General features: G+C 40.3%; 1 protein-coding gene across 1 annotated transcript in view; it reads right to left on the bottom strand.

Moving 5' to 3' along the window:
* Positions 1-11,031: 11,031 nt before the first annotated feature.
* The window catches only part of STXBP3 (syntaxin binding protein 3), an 87,054-nt gene continuing 78,238 nt past the window's right edge, over positions 11,032-19,847 (bottom strand). The window contains exons 17-19 of the mRNA XM_006882499.1: positions 16,229-16,314; positions 12,038-12,186; positions 11,032-11,236 (exon numbers count right to left, since the gene is read on the bottom strand). Coding sequence (XP_006882561.1) covers positions 11,142-11,236; positions 12,038-12,186; positions 16,229-16,314 — 330 coding nt within the window. The 3' untranslated portion in view covers positions 11,032-11,141. The remainder of the gene's footprint in view (positions 11,237-12,037; positions 12,187-16,228; positions 16,315-19,847) is intronic.

Here is a 19,847-nt window from a genome sequence, read left to right as displayed (position 1 = left end):
CTTTCCCTGTCTCCAGAGCCTTTAAATCATGTCCTCCTTTAACAGATGAAGGAAAGAACTATTTAAAAGGAAAACCCCTGTTTTGCTATTATTCTTTTTTATTATTTTATTATTCTGTTTTGCTATTATTCTTACTTAACAGGAGGAAAGACTCAACTTTAATAAGTATACTGGCGACATTTTCTTGGTGGCTACATTTGGGGATTGGCCAGGCCAAAAGCTAAAGTATTAAAAGACAGCAAAAACTTAGGTTCATACTCTAAAGAAGCATGTGTAGACCATAATAATTTATGGCTAACATTGAGGAGAATGGGAATTCCAGACCACTTAACGGTGCTTATACAAAACCTATACCTAGGAGGGACGGGTCCTTGGAGAGGGACATCATGCTTGGGAGGGTGGAGGGACAGCGCAGGAGGGGAAGGCCCTCTATGAGGTGGATTGATTCAGTGACTGGGATAATCGGGATGGGTGTGTCAGAGGCGGTGCGGTTGGCGCAGGATAGAGCAAGGTTTAGAGCTGTTGTGCATAGGGTCGCTATGAGTCGGAAACGACTCGATGGCACATAACAACAACAACATACCTAGACCAAGAAGCTGTAGTCTGAACAGAACAAGAGAACACTGCATGGTTTAAAATCAAGAAAGGGTGTGTCAGGGCTGTATCTTCTCTCCATATCTGTTCCATCTATGCTGACCAAATCATTCAAGAAACTGGACTTAATAAAGAAGAATGGACACGTTATCAGGATCAGAGGGAGACTGATCAACAATCATTATATGGATGGTTGCTGTGTACAATCTTACTTGCTGAATGTGAGGAGGACTTGAAAAAAAAAAACACTTATTGCAGAAGATCAAGACTGCAGCCTGCAACATGGATTACATTTCAACATCAAGAAAATAGATTCTCACCAGTGGGGCCAACGGGTAATATCATGGTAGATGGAGAGAAGACAGAAGTTGTCAATTATTTCACCTTACTTGGATCCACAAGCAATATCATCAGTAACAGCAGTCAAGAAATGAAGAGATGTATTGCACTGGGAATGTTCGCTGTCAGGGACCTCTCCAGAGTACTGGAGAGCAATGATATCAGCTTAAAAGCTAAGGTGCATCTGATTCAAGCTGTGGTCTTTTTCGATCACTTGCTATGCATCTGAGAGCTGGACAGTGAATAAGGAAGACAGAAGAAGGATCGATGCCTTTAAGTCGTGGTGTTGGAGAAGAATGCTGAGTGTCCTGTGGACTGCCAGAAGAACAAAAACTCATGCCTTGGAGAAAGTGGAGCCAGAGTGCTCCTTAAAGGCACAGATGGTAAAGGTTCATCTCTCCTACTTTGGGCCTGTTGTCAGAGAAGCTACTCCTTGGAATAAGACATCATGCTTGGAAAGGTGGAGGGTCGGTGAGAGAGAGGAGGACCTTTAATGGCATGAACTGACACAGTGGTTGCAGTGATGGGTCATGTATCACCCCAGAGATGATAAGGATGGCCTAGAACAGGAGAGAGCTCGGATCAGCCATTCATAGCATGCTAGGAATCATACTCAACTTGAAGGCACATACAAATAAATTAATCTACAAACTGTGGCTGACTCTGAGAAGAATGGGAATCCCAGAACATTTAATTGTGCTAATACGAAACCTATACTTGGACCAAGAGGCAGTAGTCAGAACAGAGCAGGGTAACACTGCATGGTTCAAAATTGGGAAGGGTGTACGCCAGGGATGTGTCCTGTCTCCATACCTTTTCAACATGTATGCAGAGCAGATTATCCGAGAAGCTGGGCTCTATGAGGAGAATTGTGGCATCAGGATTGGTGGAAGATCTATTAACAATTTCCGTTATGCAGATGACACAACCCTGCTTGCCGAAACTGAGGAGGACCTCATGCACTTGCTGCGGAGGGTCAAGGACTGCAGCCTTCAGTATGGACTAAGGCTCAATGTCAAGAAGACAAAGATTCTCGCCACTGGACCAATTGGAAGCGTCAGGATGGATGACGAAGAGATTGAGAGTGTTCACAGCTTCAGTTTGCTCGGCTCCACAGTCAACACTCTTGGCACCAGCAGTCAGGAAATAAAAAAGCGTATCGCGATGGGAAAGTCTGCTGTTAGGGACCTCTCTAAGGTACTCAGGAGCAACAGTGTCTCTCTAGAGACTAAGGTGCGCCTGATACAGGCCATGGTCTTTGCAATCGCTTGTTATGCATCAGAGAGTTGGACAATGACTAGGGAGGACAGAAGGAGAGTGGATGCTTTTGAGCTGTGGTGCTGGAGAAGGGTACTGAATGTACCCTGGACTGCCAGGAAAACAAACAGATTCATCTTGGAGAGGATTAAACCAAGCTACTCCTTGGAGGCAAGGATTCTGGGGCTTCGTCTGACATACTTTGGACATGTTGCCAGGAGGGACGGGTCCTTGGAGAGGGACATCATGCTTGGGAGGGTGGAGGGACAGCGCAGGAGGGGAAGACCCTCTATGAGATGGATTGGTTCGGTGACTGGGGTAATCGGGATGGGTGTGTCAGAGGCGGTGAGGTTGACACAGGATAGAGCAAGGTTTAGGGCTGTTGTGCATAGGGTCGCTATGAGTCGGAAACGACTTGAGGGCACATAACAACAACAACAACAAACAACCCTGTTCTAGAGGAATGAAACAGTACAAGTCCAGTGGTCACTTGTGGTTGCTGTGAGGCTGAACACTGTGACAAGGATGTGTCAAATGCGTTAAGGGTTGGCTACCCAATGTGGACTGAGAGTGGGGTGGAGCTCCCCGATTAAACAAGCGTGGAAGGAGGAGTGGCATCCACTTCCATAATAGCTTGTCTCTGGAAACCCTATGAACCTGGAGAGAGGATGAAAGGCACCCAAGTGTCGTGGACTCTCCTTAACAACAACAAACAAACCTGTTCTAAGAAGCTTCTAGCTTTATCACATCTAAATTTAATCAGTTTATCACTAAGCCTCACAATCTTATCTCCAGATTTAAATTCACACACTCCTCCAGTTAGGTTGAAGAGTTTTTATGTTTCATTCTTAACATTTTTCCTTTTAAGGATCTGATGAAAGCAATGGCCTTTCCCTTTTCTTAGTGGAAAAAGGTAAAAGATGTTCATGGACATCCAAAGCCAAACTATTGAACATAGGTTAGAAGAGGGACCACAGACCTTTCTGATCCCTCAAATGGATATTTACAGAAGCTTGCCATTTGCCTGTTATAATTGTTACGTGCCATCAAGTCACCTGCGACTCATAGTGACTCTATGTACATTAGCTCTGAACCCTGGCCTCTCCTAAACCAATCTTACCATCTCTGACAGACCTAATTCCACTTCTCCAGTTGCTGAGTCAATCCATCTTATCCTGGTCTTGATCTCCTGCACTCTCCCTCCTTCCTTCTCCACATGCCTCAAGTACATGAGACGGAGCTTTAAAATCCTTGCCTCCAGGGAGCTAACCCTCTCTGAGACAGGTTTGCTTGTTCTCCTAGCAGTCCATGTATGTTCAACACTCTTCTGCAGCATCACAACTCAAAGGCATCGATCTTTCTTCCATCATCCTTAGTCATTGCTCAGCTCTCTGATGCATAGCAAGTAATTGTGGAGATCATGGCCTGGACCAGGCACACCTTTAGTCTCCAGACTGACATTATTGCTCTTCAGTACTCTAGAGCGGTTCCTGACAGCAACTTCCCCAATGCAATTCATCTTTTGATTTCCTGACTGCTGGTGCCAAGAGGGTTAATGTGGTACCAAGCAAACTGAAGTCGTTAACAACTTCAATCTCCTCTCCATCTGATGAAGCTGCCAACTGGCCCAGTGGTGAGAATTTTTGTTTTCTTGATGTTGAGCTTCAAAATGCATTTTCTTATTGGTAAGAAACTATGCTACAACCCCAAAGGCATGTCTTTTAAATCTACCAGCTGCTCCACGGGAGAAGGAAGGACAATTTTCTCCCATGTGATTTACTGTCTGAAAAAAAAACCCCAAAAAACCAAACCCACTGGAGGGTCAGATGTGGGTCATCCTGACTTGACGGTACACAACAACAATAATAGATTTAAAAAGGCATTGTGCAGCAATGAATGAATATTTATAAAAAAGAAAGTAACTGGGGGGAGGGGAAGGGAAGAGGAGGGAGGAAAATGTGCAACAAAGAATGAATGAAAATCCAACTTTTCTGTAAACTTTTGTTAAGATGACAATTAAAAGCATTATTATTATTATTTTTAAAGCCCTTCTCTGCCTTATTAAAACGGCATCTGGTTATTCTGTCACTTTTGCTGTCTCTTCCCCCATGTAAAAGCTTTTTGGTAGACAGCTCTTCAAATTCTGCTACAATAACAAAGCCAGGAAAACAAGCTCACAAAGCTGAAGTAACTGTGCCCCTAAAGTGAGGTCACAGGCTCAGCGAGCAGTGCAACGTGAAGGAACGCTGGCCAGCCCCACAGAGCAGAAGTGTTCGGCTGCTCATTTTCAACTTGAAGCTGCCAGGAGTGTATCAGCGGGACACCTCAGAACAGTTAGGAGAATGCTTAAGTCACATTAAAGGAAAAGTCAGCCTAAACTGTAGTTAGCTTTGTTTGTTTGCTTTTGAGTTCTTTCTTTTTTTGTCGTTAACTTTGTTGACAGAAAAATTGAAAGTTTAAAATAATCAGTGCTTGTACAAGTGACTTGATATCAACAACGCAGTGGAGGGTCAAAGTTCACAGGTTAAGGGAACTGTCCTCCGTGAAATGCCCCCCCTTCAGATAACAGCCATAATTCCAATAGTGAACAGGACACCCTTACTTCTGACCAGTTGATCTCACAGATGACTACTTCTTCCTCAGGTTCAACAATTTGCTAGAACAGAAATCATTGTTCACTAAACTTTGTTGTTTTGTTGGGTTTTGAAATTATTATTTATTATTATTATTGTCACACGACCAAAATATTCTGAGTTCCAGATCACTGCAAAAGAGCAGCTATTTCAATAAAGTGAGTCACACAATTTTTGTTTCCCAAGGTGTGTCCAATACAGGCCATGGTCTTTGCAATTACTTGCTATGCATCAGAGAGCTGGACAATGACTAGGGATGATAGAAGGAGAATTGATGCCTTTGAGCTTTGGTGCTAGAGATGAGTACTGAATATATTATGGACTGCTAGGAGAACAAATAGGTTTGTCTTGGAGATGGTGAAAGCAGGCTGCTCCTTGGAGGCAAGGATTCTAAAGCTTCATCTGACATACTTTGGACATGTTGCAAGGTGGGACCAGTCCTTGGAGAGGGACATCATGCTTGGGAGGGTAGAGGGACAGTGTAGGAGAGGAAGACCCTCGATGAGATGGATTTATTCAGTGATTAGGGTAATGGGGATAGGTGTGACAGAGACCATAAGATTGGCAAGGCATAGAGCAGTGTTTAGGGATGTAGTACATAGGGTTGCTATGAGTCACAGGCGATTCAACAACACGTAACAACAATCACGATTACTTGCTATGCATAGGAGAGCTAGACAATAACTAAGGATGATAGAAGAAAGACAGATGCCTTTAACCTGTGGTGCTGGAGAAGAGTGTTATGGAATGCCAGGAGAACAAACAGGTCTGTCCTGGAGAGGGTGAAACCAATTTGCTCCGTGGAGGAAAGGATTTTGAGGCTCAGTCTAACATATTTTGGACACAAAAGAGAGAAACACCATGCTTGGAAGGGTGAAGGGACAGCACAGGAGAAGACCCAATATGAAACGGTTGACTCAGTGACTGGAGCAACGGGATTAGGTCTGTCAGACACAATGAGACTGACACAGGAAAGGGCAGCTTTCAGAGCTAATAGACACAGGGTCGCTATGAATCTCAGGTGACTCGATGGTACATAACAATAATACCTATATTAGAGGGGGGTTTTGAGTGCAGATAAAGTTTACACTATACCACAGTCTAATAGTCTAATGTGCCTTCCTGTATGAAGAATGGGCATCAAGATAGGAGGAAGATTTATCAACAACCTGCCATTATACAGGCGACACAACCTTGCTTGCTAAGAGTGAGGAGGACTTGAAGTGCTTGCTTTAGAAGATCAAAGACTACAGTCTTCAATACAGATTACATGTCAACATCAAGAAGACAAAAATCATCATGACCGGCCAATCAACAACATCTTGATAGATGGCGAGAAGATTGAACTTGTCAATGATTTCTTGTTTCTAGGATTTGCAATCGACACCCTTGGGACCAGCAGTTGAGAAATTAAAAGATGTGTTGCAATGGGAAAGTCTGCTGTTAGGGATCTCTCCAAAGTACTGAGGAGCAGTGATGTCAGCTCAAAGCCTAAGGTACGCTGGTTCAGGCCATGGACTCTTCAAATCACTTGCTATACAGAGAATTTGACAAGGAATAATGATGACAGAGGAAGAATTGATGACTTTGAGATGTGGAGTTGAGTAGTACTGAATATCCCACAGACTGCCAAAAGAACAAACAGATATGTCTTGGAGAAAGTGCGGACAGCATGCTCTTTGGGAGCCAAGAATGATGAAGCTTTGTTTCACATACTTAGGACATGTTGCTAGGAGAGGCTATTCTTTGGAAAGGAACAACATGCTTTCAAAGGTGGAAGGAAGGTCAGTGAAGGAGAGGAAGACCCTCAACGAGCTGGATTGACACAGTGGCAGTAGCTGTGGGCTCAAGTGTGCCAGAGACGATGAGGATGGCACAAGAGAGGACAGCATTCAAATCTCGTGCTTATAGGGTCACTATGAGTAATACTTGACAGCATACTGCAGCAACAACATAGTCCAATGTGCAATAACAGCACGAAAAAAATTGGAAATATTTTGAGAATTAATAAACAGACATAAAATGAGTACATGGGAAAATGAGGCTGATACATGTTGCCACAATTCGTAAAAACTATTATCTTTCTACATCATTGTGTTAAGTGCAGCTACCTTCTGTCCTAGTTATATCTTTGCCTATGACTTTCAGGGTCAAGAGATTCCTGACCAATCAGCAGAAGCTGAATCGCCATTTTCCCTTAGAGCTTAGAATCAACATTAGTAATAAAATAGGGTAACTACAAGAAGGAATCTTTGGAGAAGCTGGGTTTATGAGTCACACATATATTCACTAGCATTCTCTTGTATCAAATTTGAAATTTCATGACTATTTGCTCAATTCAACATGAATGGGAAACTTCTGGTTTTCTTTATTTTTATGTTTCTGCACTAAGTGACTAATACATGAGATTTTTTTTGTGGGACAAAAACCTTCACATTATTTGTGGACTGCAATAAAGTGAAGTACAATGCAATGAGGCAGCTAGCATTCCTTTTAGATGAATTCCTTTTACTTATTTATTTTTTCTGTGTGTGTGTACCGTCAAATTGGATCTGACTGGTACAGGAGGAGATGGCCCCTCCTTCTCCAGCAAAACATCTGGTGGATTCGAACCACATATCTCTGGGATTGCAGTGTAGCTTCTTGCCACTAGGCCACCAGAGCTCCCCTGATGAATTCCTTTTAAATAAAAGAATCCTTTTTAATGCAAAGATGCCAAAAAAGTAATACTGCATAAATCTTGGAGACTTGGTGGTGCAGTTGTATGAAACCAAATGTCTTGCTTCTCTGGTGGTTTGAATCCACAGGAGAAAAATGGCAATCTCCTCCCATTTCATTTACTACCTTGGAAACGGAATAGAGGATCAGCTATGAGTTGGTTCTGATTTAGGGTAATGAGTTGAGTACAAATAAAGGTCGATTTTTACCTCTCCTGATTTTCAGGCCATCTTCTCAGAACATAATGGGGGAAATAAATGACCAATGGAGACTTAGTGCAACATAGTGTGTAACATGTTGGTTGCTAATCAAAAGGTTGGCAGTTCAAATTCACCAGGCACTCCTTAGCAAAAGGATGTACAGTTTTAGAAATCTAATGGAGCTATAAGTTGAACTTGACTCAACAGCAGTGTGCTATATGTAGACAATTAGTTTTATTACAGCAGAAGGATACAAATCAGTACAGGGCAGAGTGACATACAGGGTTAAGTCTAGAGGGTCCCCAAAGTGAAGCTTGTTGTCTTCTCCATGTGAGTCAGAAATGTTGTGGGAAGCCAAATTTCAAACCAAATATTAATGAAAAACTTAATGCTCTATCAGGACATGAGGGAGGTGTAAATACAAACTGGAATTCCTCGAGACAGGTCACAGGGATCAAGGGCCTAGGCAGACCTAAGTGTTCACAATTCTTGGATTCTATTTACTAATCCCTCCCTCCTGAGATAAGTGTAAGGTTGACAATTGGGGAAAACTCAGCTTCATTTGCAAAAGATTTCTCTTTGTGATTTACTTCCCTGTGATTCTCAATAAAGCCACAGAAAGGTGTAGGCTGAGGGCTTCTGTTCCACTCATTCCCTCCCTCCCCCAGCTGTTCATCCCTGCCTTCATGCTGTTTCTCTTCCATTCTTGGTGTCCTCTTTCTTTATTCTTTTTCCTCAGCCGACAAAAAAGCACATTAATGTGTGACAAAATACTGTCAATCAGAAAAGCTCATCTAAACCTCGGCATCCAGTTTGTACTGAGGCTTCCTGTAGACAAGCTTGATTGAATTCAATACTCCATCATCACTCGGTTATTCTCCCTGGTGTGGCTCTCCCCAGCCTAAGCCATCGCATTAGCATACACTATCTAATGTGCTATTTCAAAGAGGCCCACCAGGACGATCTAAATCCCCTGCTGTCCACTTGATTCTAACTCACAGCAAATTCCCATCAGCTTTCCAAGACTGCAGATCTTAACAGGAGGAGAACTGCTCATTCTCCCACTAGAGACATGGCAACTTTGGTTTAGTAGTGTAACCCTCTATGTACCACCACAGGCCACTCCCTATCACTCAAGTCATTCCAAAGATTTGGAAGGTCCTTCTAGAATCTAGAGGGATCTCTGGTGGCACAGTGACTCCAAGTGTTCAGGAGAAAGAGTACAGCCTTGGAAGCCCCACGGACAGTCCTACTATGTTCACTAAGTCACGACCGTGGCAGAGAATCGACTTGATAGCAGTGGGTTTGGATTTTTTTGGTTTCCAGGAAGAGGGGATAAATGTCCAAACTTTTAATTATAGATTTCAGGTTATCTGCCAGGAATCTGGGACAAAGTCCAGCTGAAGTCCTCACTACACAGCTTGTGAAGCTACTGTGAAGCAGGCACTACCACACACTGCTGCGAAATTCCAAAGTGGTAAAGCCTTTATGGGGGGGAAAAAAATTGATGATGCTAATAGTAAAATACTAATTCCTTGACTAGCTAACACTATTATAACTATTTAAATATATTTCCAAACACATTATGGAAGTCTGGGAAGGTCTGTGCCTAAGTAATTCACTAGGGAGCTCTGTGGTCCACTGGGTAGCAAGCTGTGCGGCAAACCCGAAGGCAGGCAGTTCGAATTCACCAGCCGCTCCACTGAAGAAAGATGGGCAAGCTCCTCTTATGTGATTTACAGCCTGAACACTTATTGGAGGGTCAATTATGAGGCTGCTCCAACTTGATAGCAATGAGTTTGGGTTTTAAGTAATTCACTGCAGGAATATTTCTAAGAATAAAACTATTAAAACAATGTTGTTGTTGTTGACCATGACTCAGTGAACTCATGAACAAAAGATCTGAACCCTGCCCTACCCTGTGCCATTCTCCCCATCTCTGATATACTTGAACCCATTGTTACAGTCACTGTGTCAATCCATCTCTTTGAGGGTCTTCCTCTCTTATGCTTCTGACTCTCCACCTTTCCAAGCATGATGTCCTTCTTCAGGGCAACATGCCCACAGCATGTGGGAGGAAGCTTCGATATCCTCACCTCTAAGGAGCACCCTGGACCCTGGTTGCATTTCCTCCAAGACATGCTTGTTCAGCCCTCTGGCAGAACACGGTATGAAGAGAATTTTGATATGAAGATGTTCCTTTTGTATAACACACACACAGAGCTATAAATCTTCAGCTATATGCTTATGTTAACTAGCCTTAAATGAGTGTTTTTTAAAAAAATTGAACACCTGTTCTCTACGTGGAGTGCTTGCTCTGACATACAATTGATTCTCCTAGAATCCAGATTCCTGGGTTTGTGTTAACGGGATGATTAATCACTAGCTCTTAGGTGTCCTTCTGAATCTTGAGATTCGAAGCAACTGTTTTCCTAAATTCATCTTTGAGACAAAAAATAGCCTCGTGAGCAGTTTGGTGGAAATGTTTGTCTCAGGCACTGACTCTTACAGAGTTCTTTCTGTGCAGCTTCACTGTGACTCTTTTTCTACAACCATGGACACATCCTGATGACCATGCTGATCGATTCAAACGTAATCTATTCACAATAAATACACTGAATATATAAATATATTGTTATGTTAATTTCTAGTCTTTCTCTGCACATTCAGGTGTTTGACAATTTGCTCTCTTCTTAGCAACTCTGAAAACTTTAATTCCTTAACTTTCCATTTGATCCCAAAGAAACAAACCAACATTTCTTTAATCATATATTTATTTTCTCTTAGAAGAATATTCATGATTATTTATAGTTTTCTAATTTAAACATACATTATTTCAGAACTGTATAAAATTGTGCTCTTCAAAAGTTACTAATATGATAGTACCCACTGTGAAATCACTGTTATTGACAATGAATTATTTTACATGCAAAAGACATTCATTCACTTCAAAGAAAATATTTATAGGAAATCTATCCTATATACACATTTACAGTTTACCTTTTGCAATCCCCCCACTTACAAGTCATTCTTTTCAAAACTGGATTTTTGGACAAAAGATAAGTATCTGACAAACAGTTAGTATGTACAAAGATGACTGAAAAATTACCCTCAAATTCTACTGTAGTCTACTCTAAAGGTAGAAGATTTCCTTTTAGAAAGCATTTTAACATTTCTTCTCATCTTTTAATAAGCAGCAATAATATTTAAATAATTAGACGTGATCAGTCCCTTGACAGTCATAAAGACTCCCAGGAAGTAAGAAATACTCCCTTCAGAAGTATTCTTTTAAAAGTCATTATTCCATAGAAATGTTTCACAATTTAAATTACATGAAAGTAATATTTTCTTCCTCTAGTTTAGCTGAAGATTTTAGTAAGAATCCTCCAAAACAAAATCCCTAGTCATCCTTAATAAGAGAGACTTTATCCTTGGATTTATTCAGCATTTTGATATCATCCAGCAGTTTCTTGGGTGTTAAAATATGTGTAGAACCTGATGGGAGAAAAGAGAACTTTTAGAGACCAGTAGTTCAGCTGATTTTTCCCTGGCTTCATGGATTATATTGTCCTTAAAATATGTAGAGCATAGTGTTCTTGTGCAATTTAATAAACTTGCTCTCGGGCACTGACCTGAAACATCTACCCCAGTACAATCATACGACGCTTCTTGCTTGCTGAGGGTGCTCAAGGATACTGTCCACTCACAGGACTGTGTCGACTCTATGCTCTTCATATACTGCAGTGTAAAATTTAACACTACCTCATCAATGTGAAAATTGTTCAACAAGGGAGCTGTGAGGCAAAACTGCAGTGATGCAATGATGTGTCAGTCACTGGCTTTGGCTGAAATTCTTAAAATCCCATTCCATGTCGTCCTTACCCATGTGAGGTCCATATTCATAACTTTTAATTAATAAAAATTATGCATGAAAAAAATAGCACCAAGAGGAATAAAGCATAAAATGTAATAGTTGAAAAGAACAAGCCTATTTCAAAAAACTTAAATATTTTAAACTAAAATGATAGTTATATACCTATCTGGAAAAAAACTTGTGACACTGATTTAAAAACAAAACAAAATAATTTAGTCCTAAATATAAATTACAGATTAATTTTTATATTTATGTTTTGTATTTAAAATTTATTTTCTTTTTTAAAATTTTATTAATTTTAATGAGCATTTACAGAGATTTTGGATTTCCATTCATTTATTGTTGTACTTTTCTCCCTGCCCAGCTCCCCACCCCATTTGCTCATCTCTATGAAAAGCAAAAGAAAAATTCCTTCTTCTTACCAATAATTACTTCACAAGATTTATGTGCCTGAGAAACTTCATAAGCACAGCGCATTTCAGAATATGTAATTCCTCCAATTACAAAAATGATGAGTTTTGATCCATTTTTTCGGTCCTCTAAATAGTTAGTTCTGGGTTTCTGGCGAGCACTAAAAAGTGAAAAACACAAAAATGTTAAAATGTTTTTCTAAAACCTCTATTGCTTATAGATTTTTACAAGAGGCTAACCTAACCAAATTCAGCTTTGGCATCAGTTACACTGATAATGAACTGTGGTGGGAACAGAGCCCCAGACGTGAGGCTCACTGCCTCTTTCAATTTGTTTCCAATGCACTTTGGACAAATAAGTCAAAATAGATCTCAGCATTTCCATCTCCAAGTTAAGACCTGCTCTTATTTATGGCAGGTGAAGAGGGAGTGTGACTGAAGCATGTGGCAGAGGACAGGTCACATTCCCATCTGACGCGGTACCGTGACGTCCTTTGCTGGAATCCAGTCAGGATGAGGGGGGAGGTGGAGTGTTGGAGTTAGATCTGAGTTTCAAATTTGATTTCTGCTTCTTCCTGACTCTGTGTGATCTTTACAAGTTACTTAATTAACATCACTGTAAAGTCAAGTAGTGTTTTAAGGAAAGGAAATATTGCTATGTAAGTAGGACCTGGAAAGCACTCAACAAGTAATAGCCATTTCAGAGCAAGCTGGACTGATAACAGTGAATTTAACAGTGTGTTTGTGCATATCAGCGATGGTGGGGAAGGGATAGGATAGGGCAAGGTTAAGATTTGTGGTTCACTGTGCTAGTATGTGTTGTAGTTGATGCAATGGCACATAACAACAACAAATACAATCATTTCTACCATTCCCTTCCCTACGGTGCTACAGATTTCCAGTGTACAATATTGTAGCTAGCGGCCACATGAACTTACTTAATTAAAATTACATAAAAAATTCACCTCCTCAGATACACTAGGCTACATTTCAAGTGCTCAAGAATAAGTGGCTATCATACTAGACACTGTACTAGATGCTATAGCTGTAGTACATTTCTATTATGAGTGTTCCATTAGGCAATATTATTCTTTTTTAAAAATTTTATTATTTTTGTGTGTGTACTGTCAAACTGAATCTGACTGGCACAGGAGGAAATTGCCCCTCCTTCTCCAGCAGAGCATCTGGTGGATTCGAACCAGGCAACATTATTCTTGGTCATGAGAAATTATTTTTGTTTATAGATTCCATGGCAAAAAATTTGGTCTTTTTATTTAAAAAGTAAATAAATCCTATTATTTGTTGTTGTGTGCCTCAGAGTCAGAACTGACCCAAAGATGACCCTCGGGTGGGTTTTCAGAGGCAGTTAATTGCATGGGAGGAGATTGCCCATCCTTCTCAAACCGTGGAACAGTTGGTGGCCTTGAACCCTGTGCCTTCAGGACTGGAGCACAGCTTCTTGCTACTAGGCCACCAGAGTTCCTTAAATATTAAATTATTTACTGTATACATATATTGTTGCTGTGTATAATGGAAGTAATGCGTAATTATTTTTTTAGATAAAAATACGTGTATATAGAAATTCCAATACTCTCTTTTTGAACTCAAGAAGTCATTGTAACCTCTGTTAACCACCTGGAAAGCCACTGTTTCCATGTTACCTCTAAGGACCTGTATATAAAGGCTTATAGCAAACAATGTTTTCAATCTAGCTTTTAGGATGATTATTTTCATTCCTTAGCTTAAGGAATGAAGAGATAGTGAACAAGAGGAAAAAAGAGAACGTAGTTTCAAAAGATAAAACAGGAACATGATGATACGCCTTCTCATTCCAAACACAGAAGTGAAAGGCACACTATGAATGTAACTTTTCAGTTTCAAAAACTTTTTCAACCGAGAAAACACAGGTAAAGAGATAATATTGCTCAAAACAATTCTAACACTTCAGGTCTCTGGATCCTGAAGGAAGCTCTGGTACTAGTGTGTATGTAATGAGAGGCACTGCCACAAGCAGTTCAAATCCACAAGCTGCTCTGTGGGAGGAAGAGAGACAATTTTCTCCTGCGCAGTTTACAGGCTGTGAAAATCCACGGGAGGGTCAGCTATGAGCTAGTTCTGATGCAATGAGACATAGCAACAAGAAATCCTTCTTAAAAAACATTTCAAAACAATCGTTAAAAAAAGAGCAAAAATCTATTTAAAAGTATAGCTGAAAATAAGCAAGCAAAATCTCTAGGGACGAATAGTAAAATCAAAGCTGTGACTCAGAGTAGGGAGCTCTCGTGGATTATAGTTGTTATGCGCTGTTGAGTCAAGTACAACTCATATGACCTCACGAACAACAGATTGAATCCTGTCCTATCCTGTGCCATCCTCATCAGCTCTGACACAGTCGAGTCCATAGCAGCAGTCACTGCGTCAATGCATCTAGTTGATAGTCTTCCTCTTTTTCATTGACCCTCCGCCTTTCCAAACATGATATCCCTCTCCAAGGAAGAACCTCTTCAAACAACAAGGTCAGAATATGATAAGTTGTTTTGTCATCTACTGCCAAGGAGGACTCTGGATAGACTTTCTACAAGACACATCTGTTTGCTCTTTTGGTAATCTATGGGATACTCAATACTCTTTTTCTAACATCACAGCTCAAAATCATCAACTCTTCTGTCATCCTTTTTCATTGTCAAGTTCTCAGATGCACAGCAAGTTATTGAAAAGACCATGGCCTGAATCAGATGCTCCTCAGTCCTCAGACAGACATCATTGCTCCGCAATAATTTGGAAAGGTCCCTGACAACAGACTTTCCCAATACAATATTCTCCTGATCTGACTGCTGGAACAAAGTATGTTGATTGTGGGTCCAAGTAAGACTGTTTTTCTTGTTATGTGCCATTGAGACATTTGTGACTCATAGTGACCCTACGTACAACAGCTCTGAACCCTGCTCTATCCTGTGCCAAGCTTTTCATCGCTGACACACGTACCCACTTTAACCCAGTCACTGAATCAATCCATCTCATTGAAGAATGTCCTCTTTTACTCTCTTCCCCCACCCTCTCAACAAGATATCCCTCTGCAAGGCCTGGTCCCTCCTTGCAACATGCCTAAAGTATTTCAGATGAAGCTTCAGAATCCTTGCCTCCAAGGGGCAGCCTGGTTTTACCCTCTCTAGGATGAATCCATTTATTCTCCAGGCAGTTCATGGTATATATAATTTTCTGAAAGTTTCAATCTTTTCTCTACCTATCATGATGCTGCATGTTCGTCCATTGGTGAGAATTTCTGTCTTCTTGATGTTGAGATGAAATTCATGTTGAAGGCTGTAGTCTCTGATCTTCTGCAGGAAGCATTTCAAGTTCTCACTTTCAGCAAGCATATTACAGGTTGTTGAGGAGTCTTCCTCCTGTCCTGATGCTACATTCTTCTTCACAGAGTCCAGCTTCTTGTATGATTTGCTCAGCATACAGACTGAATAAGTATGGAGAGAGGATACAGTTCCGATGCACATCTTTCTTGATTTTTTAAACCATGGAGTGTTCTGTTGCTCTGTTCAGACAACAGCCTTTTCATTCAGGTATAGGTTTTGCATGAGCACAATTAAGTACTCTGGGATTTCCATTCTTCTTTAATGTTAGCCATAGTTTGTTACAATCTTATGAAAAGAGCAAGGGCCACCTGGGGAGCACCATATCTGACCTTTATCAGCTTCACAGAAGGAAACTATCCCCGTCCACAGTGTCAATAATACAAGACCAATTCCCACAAGGTCAGACACGTCCCACACACTCCCCTCTCTTTCTACTCATCTCAACAGCAATCTTATTGCTGGATTCAAAATCTGATGTGATAGCTCACACTGTAGCAAGCAAGGTTGCGAACCGTAAAGCTACGCATCTCTAGTGGTTCAAATCCACTAGCAATTTCAATTCACCAGCAGCTCTGTGAGAGAAATAAGGGTGCTGTCTGCACCTGCTGTCGTTTACAGCTTCAGAACCTTGATGCAGGGGACTTATAAGTTGAAACCAACTGACAGCAGTGACTTTTACCAAGGCTCATCTAAAACAAGTTACATTTAAACAAAAAAACTAACTCTCAAATGACTATATGATCCAAAGAATTACCAAATATAAAAAGAATACCTATGTTCCATTTCAAGAATTAGTTGGTAATATTATACTAAAAAGTTCATTTACAGCTTTTACCTCACAGCTCCAGAACCATTCCACACGGCTGGGCATTGGGAACAGTATGGCCATTCTTTTGAATCTAATCTGTTATCAATGGCATCCTAAGGGAGAAAAAGAATTTTTACTATCAAGAAAATGTCATGAATTCAAAGATTTTTTTTTCTTGTTTATTTTGCAAAAGTGTCAAAATATCTATTTACCATTAGGGACATATAAGGACATATAAATGTTTAATACAAACAGCCCTCATTTTATAAGTCACAAATCTTACTTCAAAAATTAATGTAATCATTTACTTACTAACCCAATATTTACTGCTTGCCTACATTTCTTTATTTGAGGGGCAATCATGTTTGATGATTCCAGGCCCATCATCATGACCTGTAGAATGGTTTGGATTTCCAAATACCATGCTAGTCTGACATAACTCTTGAGCAACTTCAAAAGCATGGCCTCTAAAACAGGATGCGCGCATCCAAAAGTACTTAAAATAATCTAAGGATGTAGGTAACTTTCATTTACATATTAAAAAAATTCCTTCTTCTGAATGTTACATTTTATTATGTATAATGCAGATGACTATATTGTCTATACAGATCGTTGTTGTTGTTGTTCAGTGCCATCGAGTCGTAGGCTACTCTTAGCAACCCTTTGAACGAAAGTCCTCAACACTTGCGTGACTTTCATCCTTTCTCCAGGTTCATAGAGTTTCCGGAGGCAAGCTATTTACGGAAGTGGACGCCACTCCTGCTTCCAAGCCTGTTTTAATCTGGGAGCGCCACCAAACACTGTTCACCATGGGTAACCGTTATCGCATTTGACACATCGCTGTCACAGTGTTCAGCTTCACAGCGACCACAAGTTACCTCTGAAGGGCTAGGGGACACACACCAGGGCTATACGACCAAGAAGAATGTTTGCCCAACAACAATCTAAAACAGGTCTTAGGGCCGCGGATTAGAGTCACCCACCTTTGGCTTGATAGCATCACTTTTGGTCCACTAGGCCAACCGGTCTCTATGTTGTTAAGTGCCATCGAGTGGTAGGCGACTCATAGTGACCCTATGAACAAAAGTCCTCAACACTTGTGTGAGTGACTTCCATCCTTTCTCCAGGTTCATAGGGTTTCAGGAGGCATGCTTTTACGGAAGTGGATGCCGCTCCTGCTTCCAAGCTTATTTTAACCAGGAAGCGCCACCAAACACTGTCCACCATGGGTAACAATTATCGCATTTGACACATCAGTGTCCTAGTGTTCAGCTTCACAGCTACCACAAGTTACCTCTGAACGGCAAGTGGACACACAGGGCCATATAGATTATGTGTGTTTTAATAGAACAATAATATGTTATTTAAAAATAAATGGATGCATATAGGTGGGGTTCCTGTGTACATTTTTACTATTAAATGTATATAATTTAAAATATCTCAAGGTACAGCATGGTATAACAAATGATATTAATAAATGAGTCAAAAACATTTCTTCTTTTTTTAAATTTTGTGATGTGACCAAAAGTTTACAGTGCAAACTGGTTTTCCGTGGCCCTAAGACCATGAAGCAAGAAAGCTATGCTGCAATTCCAAAGGCACATGGTTTGGGGCCCCCAGCTGCTCTGCAGGAGAAAGTTGGGCAATCTCCTTCCATCCTATTACTGCTTCTGAAAACCCACAGGAGGGTTGGCCATGGGTTGGTTCCGACCCTATGGCACACACGAACAACATAAAAAAGAAACAAATTTAAGAGAAATCCTAAATTTGAAGACCTAAGATCATCACTGGGTATTTTCTGAAGTTAGCATATAAATTCTTGTTAGAGGGTTCCAGAAAGTCATTCTTATACTAAAATATGAACCAAGAAAATAAAAACTATTAGTTCTGTATCCTTAATGTGGGAAAGGAGGAGGGAAAAAAATCTTATATTGTTGGAAACAAAGTCTAAATTACTTTTTTATTTAAATAAAACGTTTATTTTATACTGGTTTATTTACCAAGTTCATATACATTATTTTTCAAGCTAGATCTTTCTCATTTCCTTTACCTACCCCTCTCCACCCATCAATTTGTGCAACCATATGATTACCCTCCTCCCCACACAACCTCACCCCTCTGCTCCCACACTCCCCTACTTAGATCCTCATTCACATTTTACTAGTTATTTATTTCTACAATAATGGTCTCATATAGTATTTGTCCTTATGAGGCTGAGTTAGTTCACTTAGCTTAATGCTCTCCAGTCCCTCCCAAGTTAAGTAGTGATTAATAAAATCATTGTTCCTGCACGCTGCACAGTATTCTTTCATGTGAATGTACCATACTTTCTCAATCCATTCCTCTGTGGTTGGACATTTGGGCTGTTTCCATGTTCTTGTGATGGTGATTAATGATGCTATGAACACTAGTGCGCAAGTCTCCGCTTGAGTTTCTGTTCTCATTTTCTCAGGGTATAGTCCAAGCAATGGAATAGCTAGGTCATATGGAATTTCTAGGTTCAGCTTTCTTAGGAAATGTCAAACTGCCTTCCAGAGTAGTTGTACCATTTTACAATCACACCAACAGTGTAGAAGAATTCTTATCTTTCCACATCCTCTCCAACATTTATTACTTGCTATCTTGTTAAACTTCGCCATTGCTACTGGAGTAGCAATGTTTCTGAGTAGATGGTTTCTCTTTGTGGCTTTGATTTGAATTTCTTTTATTGCCAATGATTTTGAGTATTTCTTTATGTGTCTATTGGCGACCCAAATATCTTCCTTCGTGAAAGGTCTTTCCAAGCCTTTTGCCCATTTTGTAATTGTGTTATCAGTCTTTCTCTTGCAGAGACCCTGTATGATTCTGTAAACTTCTGATATGAAACCCTTGTCTGAAATTGTATTGTCAATTTTTTTTACCCCAGTCAGTAGGTTTTCTTTTCTCTCTGTCAGAAAAAGTTTTTGATGCACACAGGGATTTAACCTTTAGGAGGTCCCATTCATCAACCTTATCCTCTCTGATTGTGCATTCCTGGCTGTACTTGGTAGTCTCTTTATACCATAGACTAGGCCATCTGTGCTTCATCCCAGTTTGTCTCTGATGAACTTTATGTTGTTGTTTTTTTTTTTAAATCTATGATTAAATTCCAAAATTAAGCATGCATGAACAATATGTTAGCCAAGCAAATCAGGGGAAAATCATAGTAGTAAATCAGACCAAGCTAGCTCCAAAATGAAAGTAGAAATTGGAGTTTAGGCTAAAAAAAAACAGAACATTTAAACTATAGGATTTCGATAGATCAGTTCAAGATACTAGTTCATTTCTGTCTCTTTTTTTTTACTACTTCATTTTCTAAACAAGAGTTTACTGCTATCTTTAAGGTAAAATAGTATAAATGCATTCTTAATCGTGTTTCTTAAAACGGAAAATGTTTTATGAAAGCAGGAAGTACAAAGATCCATCTGTCATATCTAAACAACAACATCACAGTCAGGATTACATTTTAACCTTAAATACATTATCAAATATTCTGGAATCTAACAACTAATAGTTGTTGTTGTTGTTATGTGCCGTCGAGTCGTTTCTGACTCATAGCGACCCTATGCACAACAGCCCTAAACCCTGCTCTATCCTGCGCCAACTGCACTGCCTCCGACACACCCAT

This window comes from Elephantulus edwardii, unplaced genomic scaffold (assembly GCF_000299155.1).
Source record: "Elephantulus edwardii isolate Elephantulus edwardi_28Jun2011 unplaced genomic scaffold, EleEdw1.0 scaffold00020, whole genome shotgun sequence".
Taxonomy (NCBI): domain Eukaryota; kingdom Metazoa; phylum Chordata; class Mammalia; order Macroscelidea; family Macroscelididae; genus Elephantulus; species Elephantulus edwardii.
This window is presented reverse-complemented; position numbering and strand designations above follow the sequence as displayed.